Source organism: Vipera ursinii, assembly GCF_947247035.1.
Source record: "Vipera ursinii genome assembly, chromosome: 6".
NCBI lineage: Eukaryota > Metazoa > Chordata > Lepidosauria > Squamata > Viperidae > Vipera > Vipera ursinii.
In genome coordinates, this window is record NC_139515.1 from 75,554,649 (window position 1) to 75,567,631 (window position 12,983).

General features: G+C 35.8%; 1 protein-coding gene across 2 annotated transcripts in view; it reads left to right on the forward strand.

Annotated features, from left to right (window-relative positions):
• Positions 1-12,983, forward strand: part of ADIPOR2 (adiponectin receptor 2) — a 33,905-nt gene that overhangs the window by 3,581 nt on the left and 17,341 nt on the right. For both annotated transcript variants that reach the window (XM_083366054.1, XM_083366055.1), the window contains exon 2: positions 7,198-7,429. In XM_083366054.1, coding sequence (XP_083222180.1) covers positions 7,268-7,429 — 162 coding nt within the window. In that variant the 5' untranslated portion in view covers positions 7,198-7,267. The remainder of the gene's footprint in view (positions 1-7,197; positions 7,430-12,983) is intronic.

The following is a 12,983-nucleotide window of genomic DNA, read 5'->3' on the forward strand; positions in this document are numbered from 1 at the left end:
CAATGTAAAAAAATAGAAATATTCAGTATGCTAGCTTATAAACAACAGTGTTTGGGTGCAATTTGGAGTTAACTGAGCTCTGCCCATGGTTTTTAAAGTAGAAAATCTGGAAAACAATTCAGTATTAGCTTTGAGGTACTGTGTTAGAAGTCTTTAATCATAAGCAGTATCTGGGTTTTTTATACTATATTTCATTAAATTGTATCCTGTCTTCAAGGAGCTGAGAAAGAATTTCTTGCTGCTGGTAGTATACTATTTTGTCATGTACTTGCCTATATAACAATAACAACAATAATAGAGTTGGAGGAGACCTTTGAGGTCTTCTAGTCCAACCCCCTGCTCGGGCAGGAAACCCTAGGGCCTATACCGTTTCAGACAAATGGTGGCCCAGTCTCTTCTTAAAAACTTCCAGTGTTGTAGCATTCACAAGGTCTGGAATGTCTTTAAAGCCAAGTAATTATTTTGCTTTGAAAAACAATTCTAACTAAGGTGATATATATCATTGCACTGTGTATGATTATAGGTAAGAACAGACATACATGAATATGCCTATGCTTAAAGAAAATCAAATAACTATCCAGAGAGAAAATGAAAAATCTAAAGAGAGGATCTACCCTGATTCCCTTTTTCTCCTTGGAATTGTGTTTGTACAGAGAAGCCTTCATAACAATTTTCACCTGTCATGTCTGAACTAAAACACTTCAGACTGGTTTATAAACAATGAGTATCAGTTCAGGGTATGCTGTAGGCAGATTCTAGGTAAACAGAGATATACTTTACATATTACATTGCATATTAAGGTGTACACCTGGTACACTTTGCATATTTCATTGGAATACTGACTTGTATCCAATCTTTCTTCACATTTATTTAATATTCTGTTCCATATGTTTTATTTATTTTATTTATTTTATTTTTATTTTAATCCCATTTATATCCCGCCCTTCTCCGAAGACTCAGGGCGGCTTACAATCTAAGCACAAATCAACGTGCTTAGCATTGTGTATTTAACAGCTGAAAAATTTAGGTTGAATATATGTCATCTTCAAAAAGCTTTCCAGTTAGACTATTTGTATAGGAACATTTCATAACTGGTTTGGGTAGAATATTGTTGATGATCACCTGCTCTATGAATAATGTTAAAAATGATTGTATTCCAGAAATGATTTTAAAGAGACCTGCAGCATGTGAAATTTAAAATGTTAATTGAATTAATAACATATTAGAAAGGATTAATGATGAATAAGCTAGGCCAAAATACATATACCATACCAAGTAATAAAGTAAAAGTAAACCATTTTCATTTCAAATTTATGACAACTTTTTTTTTACTATTTCTTATCCAGTTGTTTAAAGATACTTTGGGGAATTTCATTTGGCTGTTTATTAAGTTAACTGTGGCCATATTGAAACCCTTGTACTTTTTTCTTGTAAAAGGAGCCATAAAATAAACACTTTGCTACCTGTGGAGTTAACAGATTGAATAAAATTTTCTCTTCTGCTTAAAAAAAAATTATTTCCAGATGGTAAGTTGCTTCTTGCTTATTGACAAATGTAAAACTTTTTCTCCACTTTATTTCTACTACATAGGAAATGCTTCAACCTCACTGATTACTTTTTGGTTTGTTCAGTGAAAGTATCTGAAAGAAACTAATCATAATCCCTGACTACTAGGCCTGGTTTTAAAAGGCAATTTTCAAACCAGATGTTTGGATTTACTAGTAATTTTAGTGCACATATATTGGATTTCTAATTTAGAAGCACAGTAACTACGCTACTGATTGCTCTTGGTTGTGATTGCTCATATGTTATAGATTGATGATGGCCTGATAAGAAGAAACTCAAATAGGATGAGGAGCTGTTTAGTGTAATGAATACCAAAGCCTAAGCCAGTTCAATCTCCATGGTTGTATAATTTGAGAATAAAGCCTATTTTCTCTTATCGCTGATGCAATTATCCAGTCATATAGTTGAAATGTATATTATACATTATATTTGTGTCTTTTGTTTGAGAGATATTAAATAACCTGCATTCACAAAGTACTGCATTAAAATACAACCTTTGCTTACTTATCTTAGTATCTTGCTAAGATGTCCCTTGGAAAGATATCACTAGTGAGCAGTGATAAAGAACACTTTGTCAGCAGCAATATTGAAGCCTCATTGGGGCAAAGTTGTTGACTTTTTGATTACATAAGCTTTAAAATTAGTTTGCTGAACAGTTGTTTAAAGAATATTTGCTCAATAGTGTGCAACTTTGTGTGCAACTTTGTGTGCCTGTCTTTTTAAGGAGGCATTTCTACTTCAGGGTATATAACTACAGTCTTTAAAGATTAAGGGACATCATGTTATTTGGGTAAAAATTGATATTTGTTAAACACTCGATATTGGCTGACTGTCAAGAAGTGTCCTCCTAAATAAATATGACTCAGTTATCCTTTGTTACATCTGTTTTTTTCTAATCTAGATTGCAGCTATTTCTTCATTTTATACAATGTCTTCAGTTCCTTGCTTTGAAGCTGCCAAGCCTCCATGTCATTACATTGTAATGTATTTTATCTTAATATCATGCATTTTGATTTTGTCATTGCATAGACTTTGGACAGGCAGTTTGTTAAATTAGGGCTGCAGATTGGAGTTGTGCAATTTACTTGTCATTTAGCCTCATTAGTTTGCCATCCATCTATTGCAAGGAACTTTCCAAGGCACAGCAACACTTTTATCAAGTTTCCATATGCCCACTGCCCTCTAAAATTGAGAAAACTGGTGAGAAGTAATGTATAGCACTTTCCTGAAATACATGTATACACACACACACACACCAGGTAAATGTGTGCTTTTTCTGTTTTAGCTTAATAATATAGGAGGTTCTTGATGCAGGATATTTATTGCAATTAAGGCATTGGCTGGATCACATATTTAATCAGATTAATTAAAACTTTTATGTAGTGTGTATTTGCAGCAAGTACTAAATTTGATTAATTTCAACCTTGTCTTACTTTTTATGGTATAATGTTTTATGCAGTTCTAGCCTGTTTGGTTAATTTATGTCTGGGTGCATTGTGTAAATGAAGAAAATATAATAATTCATGATGCAATCAGGGTAGGTCACCAGTACCAGAGGTTTAGTCTTCCAAGCTTTCAAAGGCATGACTGACCCAGACTGGATCCTGCAACATTATCCTGGCACACGTACATTTGCCTTCATTCATGTAATAATTCAGTAATACCCAATGTACCATGTTGTACAAACTAAGCCAGCATATTATTGTGGTTATTCTGCCAGGTGGAGAGACCTGTGTGTGCAAATCTGTACTCCTCAAAATTTTTTACTAGTAACTGAATACCTAACGTGTTCTACATAGTTTAGGAATGAAATGGGAAGGGATGAAGGGATGTCTGTAGTCCTAACCTTATTTCTTTTCCTATTTTAAAATAAAATAAAATTTGTATGGTATGTTCATACTCTATTTTAAAATAAAATAAAGATAAACAGGTACCACTTTGGTGGGAAGGTAACAGTGTTTTGTGTATCTCGGCATATAGTCTTGCTGGCCACATGATCATGGAAATGTCTGGACAACGCTACCTTCCTCAGCTAAGAAATGTGGAGATAAGCACTAGAGTCAGAAAAAACTGGATAGGGGAATCCTTTACCTTTACTTTTATACCATCTCTAAAGTCATCTATCTCAGAATTCTCCCACAAAAGCATCTAGTTTTCATTGCTGCTTTGTATTCAAATAGCTAGGAGCTCATTTCAGTAGATGTAACATCATGAAAACACCAGCCATGATTCATGTCTTGTAGAGTTTCTTTTCTGGTTTGCTTTTACTTAATAAAAAATATATTTGTCATGTATCATGGGATTTCTGTGAATTTCATTGAAATCAGTACAGTTGAGCAGGTTGTATCTTGGAGTCCTTGAGGCAGAGGGAACCAAACAATATGGCCCCCAAAACATCTGTATAATTACAGGAAGTTGTCTTCTGCATGCTTAGTTAAATATACAGTTTAGAATAAGTGGCACTTATGATTGGCTCAGGCCATACATTATTAGCAATAATATTACTATGAAGCTAATAAGAGTAATTCAGTAATTACACAGATGTACTGTAATGAAAATACAGAATTATGGGATGAGGATTAGGAAGCTTAATTTAGAGAGCCCTGTTTTGATGCTATGAGCATTTAGTTATACCGGTACACAAATTACTGCATTTATCTGAAGTGAAGACTGTCATTTCCTTGCATAATAATTTAACTTAAAATGGGATTGTTGCCTTGTGAAGTATGTAGGAAGACAGACAGATGAAGTATTTTTTGTTTAGTCTTCTTTTGATGGTGATGTTTATTCTTTTCATAACTGTGAAAAAGTATTTTACAAGTAAAGATAGCTTGGCCATCAGTAACATTTTATGTGTGAATGTTTTGTATTGTATTCAAATTATATTTTAATCGAATTTTTAAATTTAAAATCCTTATATTTTTAAATTTAAAATTTTTAAATCCTTAACATTTTATATTGCATTTTATTCAATATCTCTAAGCCTCTGTAAGTAGAGTTAATAGCATTCCATCTGAATCCACATGACATGAGGCTGATTAATAGTAACCACACACTAATAGTGGGGTTACTTGCTGAATTGGTATCTATCAGTATGTCTGTTAGAAATCTGAGATAACAAAATTGTTGTGCTTCTTAATATTGTATTAATATTATCTAGGAAGCTTACTTTCCATAATATAGCATCATAATTATTACTAAAAGGGGAACTAAGCACACACTTACGGAATGCTTTCTAATATCAAATTTGAGAAATAGACAAGAACTAGTTTCTAGACTCTGTTTTACTTGAAATGGAATAATCCTTTTATTTTTCAGCTTTATACATTTATGAGTTCTGTAACGTAAAATATAGTATAAAGATTTTTTGTGATTAAAACACACAATCTATGGAATTGATTGTATTTTGTGTACTTCTAATAATGTCACTTTTCCCAATCAGTATTGGTAATATGACTTGTACATTGCTGACAGTTAAAGTGCATTATTGGTATTGGGTGGAGGTGGCATTTTTACTTCATTAAAGCTATCAACAACATTCCCCAGCTGCTTTTCAGTCATGTATTCAAGGTCAGAGGTTATATAACATTAAAAATTAATAATTTATGTTGGATGAGAACTTAGTTTACTCAGGGTTAACTAATGTTATAAGTAATATTGTCAGGTAGATATCTTCTACTAGATAAAACTAAATTTATCTTTATCTAAAACTAGATAAAGAGAAGCAATAATACTAATAAAATTATTAAAAGTATGTTCCACTTTTCCTCTAAAATGGCATTCAGCCTCTACCTAATCCCAATACAATCCTGTCTATTTTGGTATTATCTATTTCAGGTCTCTTAAGAATGTTCATATTTCTTCCATCTTATTCTTTCTTTCTTCCTTTGCCATGTCATTTTTCGCTTCTTTGCCTCAGGATCATCAAAGCATTCTTATATTGCTATATCATATTGAAGTGGCCTTCCAGTCTCCACTCTTGAAGGATTGAACCATCTGTCAACAGCACCAAATCTTCTCATTATTTTCACCTCTTGATATAATTGTCCTGGTCTAAATAATTTTTTTCCATCTGTTCTCCATTATAATCTTGAGAAGCCTGTATTTGTTGAATATTTAATTCTTCTGCCAATGTATTTGATTGTTCAATTTCTTCTGTTAAGTTCTGTCCCAGTAATATATTAGTTGTAGTCATAGTTTGAGTTTGAGTTTGTTTCATCGAGATGCTTTCTAATTCTTTTCCAAAAGCTCTTATTTCATCGCCAGCTGTAGAAAGGAACTGATAAGTTTGGTAAGATATTTCCCACATAGCATGGATTTGTTTTTGAAACTCTTCCATAATGAAGTTTCACACCTGGTGTTCAAGGTTACTCTTATCTTGTTTTTCTTAAATATTTTCTTGATTTTTTTTTAAAGAGAAAGATTGCAAATTCAGGATTTGCTTAACAATTGCATGTTTCACTTAACAACTATAGTGATTCATTTTACAACTAGCAAAAAGGTTCTAAAATCTTGCACAACTCACTTTAGAACCACCTTGTTTAACAATGGAAAGTTCCAGTTGTGGTCATAACTAGAGGATTACCTATGTCTTTCTCATGCTTTATCAGTAGTGGGTTTTTTTGTCTTATGCTATCATTTTTATAAAAATCTGTTAAAAGCTTAATTTTTAAAAATATCTGTCAAGTACTTTTAGAGATATAGTTAACAGATTAACCCAGCTATAGGGTTGGTTTTTTTTAATTCATTCTTGCTACATTTCCCTATTGTATAGGGAAAGAATATAATGACCATGTTCTTCCAATACTGTAATATAGAACACTCACTTTACATACATGTTATACAAGTTGCACAGATGCTCCATAAGGAAAGCACATTCCTATGTTAACATGTCTTCAGTTAGCACTGTGTCTATCCTTACTGTCTTTCAACATGCTTATTATAGCAGTTATGCTTTCCTTTTCTTGGACAATGACACAGTTCCATTCTCCAGCATATCACAGTCATTCCCATGCAGCCCTCTAAAATTAGTACTTTTAGCCTTCTCTCACTTCCAACATTATCCCAACTCACTTCATTCGTTTTATTTTTAATTCCATTCATTTTGCTGGAGGCTCCCTGTTTGACTTGTCTCAATGGATTCCTGCTTTCCTAGACATCCATTATTATCTAGATCAGGGGTATCAAACTGCCGGTCCTCAGGCCGGATGCGCCATGCTGAAACCGCGCCCACTCCATTGCCGGCAATGGAAAAAAAGTCGCAATATGTCGTGACACGTCACGTGACATTGAGAGTTTGACACCCCTGATCTAGATGATAGCAGTTCCTATTTTATGACAAAACTTTTTGTTTGTAATAAAATCTGCTTCACTTTATATCTGCGGTATTAATCACCTCATTCAGTGGCAGCAAAGAAAGACAGCAGACTCAGACTGTTTTGTTTAGTGGCTCAACTGGATGTTTGTTGATGCTTTGTTAATGCTAGAAGATTCCAGAAAAGAGACTTCTTTCCATCCAAATGTGTATTCTTGATGGTTATGGTTTTTGGTACCTGCAAAAAGAAAAGATACTAGATAGGTTTACATAACTTAGCGGTGACATGTTTTATCAGTATCAACTTTGTTTTTCAGAACCAGCCGATTCGTCACTGCCTCTTGCTTGAAAAAATAAGAACTTCTTTTCAGGAAGAGCCTTGATCTCATGAACGAATCAACAGATCTTGGGGATGCAAGCACTCTGGAGCCAGTTATACGGCTCAGGAAGGGACACATGCCCAATTCTGCTGTGCAAGAATATGATCATAGTGACAAGTCCAGTGAGCAGAAACCCCTCTTAGTAGAACCATCAGCATCATCTGAAAAGGTAACAGTGAATACTTGTTATACTGAAATTTGAACACAAAAACAGACTTTTCTTGAATCATGTGTTTATTTAATGACTACAAAGATATAAATTAATCTGTAAAGTGGTTTTTTTGAGTACCTTAGGAACAACTATACTCCTGTTTTAATATACTTGATTCCGGAGCTGCAGGCAATAGTCGTATTGCCTTCTAGAGTGGCTGAAGTATTTTAGCTGTTTTGAAGGCCAATCCTATATAATCAGTTTTATTTTTGTTAATAGGTTTACCAGGGCAGACAATAAGAAGTGAAGTCTTAGGGAAATAACATATTGGTGTATTATCCACACTGGATATAAAACTCTTTTCTATAAGTGGTTGTTTGAAAATTTAGGATAAATATTAGACTACTGAATTTAGTCTCTACCTATACATCCAGGTTGTACCTGCACTCACCTTTCTGTAGCATTGAAAAGAAACAACAGCAATCAAGAACCATCCTAATGAACTTATTTTGTAGTCTTTAACACAAGGTATTGCACTCAATTGACATAGAAATGGTCTTTCAGCTGTTGGACAGAATGTTTATATTATCATTTAGTTCCTTAACTAGGGTTTTCTTTGACAGTTAACATAAACTTAAATAATCTTAAGTGTTTTGGAACCCATAAAAAGATTTGGGATTTTTGCCAGGAATACCCTTCCCCCAAAACATTGTAAGAACATTCAGAGAAACAAAGCATCCTTCTAGAGCAGGGGTGTCAAACGGGCCGGGTGCATCACACAGAAGCCGCGCCCACCCCATTGCCGGCAATGGCAAAACAGTCCTGATACGTTGTGCAACGTCACACGACGTCGCAAGTTTGACATGTCTGTTCTAGAGTATTGAAACTGATCAAGTTTTAAAATACATTTGTTTGAGACTAAATCTGTTTAAGTTAACTGAGAGCTAATCTCTATTAAACTGAGAGACAATGAAGTTTTGGAGTGGCAATGAGAAGTGTCATTTTCAAGTCCTTCCTCAAGTTCATTGGAAATGGGAGAAAGAAAATTATTTCCTATTATTTTATAAGGAGAGTTTAAAACTCTCCTTCTTTAAACATTTTCTTCTCTCTGCCTCTCTGTTGCACAAACCTATCTGAAATATGGTGGGATTCTACAACTGTCCTAAATACGGCATTGCTTGACATATGCATTGATTCTCTTGTGATCACTGTTTATTCAATATTCACATCCTTCTTTTAGCTGTAGCTTGTATGAATACTCTTGTTGGCAATGTGATGAAGAAGATGTTGAGGTTAAGGAATGCAGCAGTTCTGAGCTTGGGTCTCTGGAGGAGGGATAGAGCATGTACCTGAAAATAACTTGTAAAGAGGTTGAGCCAATGTCACATATAGGTATAACTTTAAGAGCCGACTTTGCTTTCATCCCTCTGTGCAACAAGCATTAAATGCCCTCAGTAGGCTATACTGGCTCATCTCAAGTGTTTCTGCAAATTGCTCTTACATTTGAAACTTTAAAGAACTTCGAAAAGGTTCTTTAAACCCCAAAAGATATGAAGGCCTAAAGGAAAAGCGACAAGCAAGATATTCTATTGAATTAAAAATTCACGCTTATTTTCTTGCTCTCAGCAGGGCAGTTTGTTCATTTTGTTTAGTGTGTACTTATGATCTGAATTTGCACACAGCTGCAAAATGGGAGAAAGGGTGGATTACAGTATTTGATTTCTCAAGAAGAAAATCAGATGGGGCCAGGATTAAAAAAAGAAGGAACACCCATTTTCATCTTGCAAAAGAGCGCTTGGGAGGGAGACAGGAAGTGAATGGGGAAGTTGCCTCAGATTCAGACACTATTGTGAGTCATGCAGTCCAAGTTAGATTATTATGCCCTCTGGTCCAAATTCCATGTATTGTTGTTCTGGAACTTCTTCTTTTGCACTTGGAAAGAAAGTGCATGTTTTCAATGTAGTTTCAGATGGGGCTTCATAAGTCTGGAATGGATAAAATCCAATTGGCTGGAGACTAGCAGAGCATAGGTTAAAGTGAAGATACGGTTGAGAGAAAATTCCAATTCTGTCCACATCATTGAAGGAAATCATAGGACTAGGTCACTGGTTTTGCTTTAGTGCCACAAGCCTCTCTGTGTTCAAGATATGGTAGATAACCTATTTTAAGAGTCATTTCGAAAAACAAAGAGCTGCTTTGTGTCCTCATGAAAAGAAGGAAATATTGTTGGCTGGCTGGCTTCAGACAGTTCAAGTTCACAGGTCTGCATACAGACTATATACCTTAAAGTGTAGTGATAAATTATGCACCTCAAAATGGCTACTGCTAAAGAACTATAAAGTGCGGTATTACTAAGCTTTATAAGTGGAATTTAGTCCCAATCAGTGCTGTCATAAAAATAGGCTGTTTATTTGGATAAAATATTATGTAGATATTTCTCTGTCCCCATTTATATTAAAACCTTTGATTAGAAACAGGAGCATATGAATAAAAATATAAGATACTAATTCTGAATGTGTTTATAGAAAATATACGATCATAAAGAAGACATCAGATTCACTTTCTAAAAACTTCTCTGGTAATGAATCTTATTAGTGATCTTGATGCAATTACCTCATCTGTTCTTTCAGACATGATGATAAAGCTGTTTTATTGGACTATTCATTGGATATTCTTTCTAATGTTTAGATGCTCTAGCAAATGCTTTTCTAAAAGAAAGGAAATACCATTTACTAATGTCATCTCAAAACATGAAATTCCATTAGGTGTAACCTACATGTTGATTTTCCCTTTTAAACTGGATAAGCCACTATTTTGAAATTTGCAGTAATCTATGTACTCTTTTTTAAAAAAAATCAGTAAGACTTACTAGGTGATAGGTATTTGGGAAGTGGGAAGGGCAGAATTATGTATAAAAGTGCTTTCAAACTTGGCAACTTTAAGATTGTGGAACACGAACCCCCAGAATTCCACATGCTGGCTCAGGAATTCTGGGAGTTGAAGTCCACGAGTCATAAAACAGCCAAGGTTGCTCTTTTATATTGAGGATATTGAGTGTATATTGAGGATGTTATTAGAAACAGTATGTTTAGTCCTGGATGCCTTCTTGTGCAGATTTATGCTTTCTTGTATTTCTAGGGGGAATGTTTTGTGGCACGTTTGAAATTACATTGCTTGCTGCCCATAACCATATGGATTGGGTGGAGCTATAGATAGTTTTTAAAATAAATGAATAAATATTCAAGTTCCCCCCCCATCAATATTGCTGCTTTCTCCTCTGTGTTGGAGCTGTCTGCCCTTTATCTCTCTCTGTGCCCTTCGCCCTTTGAATGGTGGAGTGTCTTTGTTTCCTCTGCTGTTTCTTCAGTTACTGATATCGCCTAAAACAAATGCCTCTTACTGTGGTTTTTGTTAAACTGGCACAATCAAATGCATGTGACTTTTATCACCTGATGAATGGGCTTTTTATGTACAGCTCTGAAAACCTGCACTTGACTCTCTTCTTTCCCCCCCCCCTTATAATCCTTCAGTGGCGGGGGGGGGGAGAGAACAAAAGGCTGCTTTTTCCAGCCACCCTAGCTTTTTGCTCTTGATGGATGGTGGGTTTTGTCTAAAAGACCTGCATCTGTGGTGTTCTGTGCATTTTTAGTGTGTGGCCTAGAAGCGTAACTGTGAAATTTTGGATCCGTTGCGCTGAGCCCTTTGGTACAGTGTGAAGAATAACGAAACCAGGGCACTTGACTCTTCCTCATGACAAAAGCCCAGCTGGAACATTGGTTAGACAACCGGGGGCCTTGGTGACTTCTGAATTCAGCTGTTTGACCTTTGGGAAAGAATCTGCCAGTAAGCCTGCTTTGAAACTAAAAATATGCTTTTTAGTTACAGCAGAGTGAAGAGGAGAGACCCAACAACAGTATCAAAGAAAAAATTAAGCTAAAATATTTTTTAAAAGCATAAAATATTTTTTTCAAAAAAAATATTAAAAGTACAGAAGCATTTTTTTTAAACTCTTGTGAGGAAAAAGCAGCTATAAAAGTTCATGTTAATGTTTAGACAAATGGTGCTTTATCTATTTTTCATGTCTACACAATATTTTGTACATACTTCTAGTTATTTTCCTCCACTGTACCTTTAAGTTTTACATACCATTTCTTCCCCATCGTGTTCTGATTTAATTTTTGAGATTTTTTATTTTTTTTAGAAAGAGTGATGCACACTCAAGACAAAACTCTTAAACATAACAAGCTTTTCTTTCTGTTTCTTTGTGCCCCTCACAAACGTGTAGTGGAAAATTCCTAACTCTGTAGAAATGCTTTGGGAATTGTTAGGAAAGCAGGAGGAGCTGCAGCTCACAAAAGCTTATCTCTTTTTAACAAAATTTGTTAGACAGAAAAGGTGCGACAAGACCCCGTCTAATTTTTGTCACCATAAACTAGCATTGCTTTCCTTTTGCAGTGTCTACAGTTGAGGAATGCTGGAGATGAGAATTCATTCTCCCAGTGAGGGATATTCTACTGTCAAAAAAAGACACCATTTCATACCGTCTTAAACTTATACAAAGTTTACGGCATTCAGTTTCAGACATCTGAAATTTACTGAAATCCTACCACCTAATATAGTTTGGCCAAAACCACCATGGCTGTGTGCTTGAGATTGCTTTGATGCTGTTTTGCAGGATCTGTTCTCTCTGAATTAAGTTGTTCAGACATTCATTTGATGACATATTTTTTATTTATTTATTTATTTATTAATGGGACTTATATCCTACCCTATCTCCTGAAGGACTCAGGGCGGCTAACAATAACAAAATTAAAGATCTCTGTACAATAAATTAAAATTAAAAATTAAAATAAATTAAGATTAGAGTTAAAAATTGTAAACATAATTAAAATCCCTGTCAGTCCAGGTCAGCCAGGTGGAAAAGGAGTGTTTTGAGGCCGCGGCGAAAGGACCGGAGATCTTGGGTCATCCGAAGCTCAGGGGGGAGCTGGTTCCACAGGGCTGGCGCTCCCACAGAGAAGGCTCTTCCCCTGGGGGTCGCCAGCCGACATTGTCTAGCCGACGGTACCCTGAGGAGGCCTTCTCTGTGTGAGCGTACTGGGCGATGGGAATTTGTTCCCGGCAGCAGATGGTCCTGCAAGTATCCCGGGCCTAAGCCATGTAGGGCTTTAAAGGTAAGTACCAGCACCTTAAATCTCACCCGGAGGGCAACCGGTAACCAATGCAGCCCACGCAGGAGGGGTGTAATATGGGAGTATCGGGGGGCTCCCATCACTACCCGTGCAGCTGCATTCTGCACCAGCTGAAGCCTCCGGGTGGTCTTCAAGGGCAGCCCCATGTAGAAAGCATTGCAGTAATCTATACAGGAAGTAACGAGTGCGTGGGTGACTGTACGTAGGGCATCTCGGTCCAGAAAGGGGCGCAACACATATACTGTGTTTCCCCGAAAATAAGACCGAGTCTTTTTTCTTTTTTCTTTTGCCTCCGAAAGAAGCACCAGGTCTTATTTTCGGGGGATGTTTTACTCATCTCCGACACCGACAGCCCCATCCAGCAGGTCCACTTCTTCTGG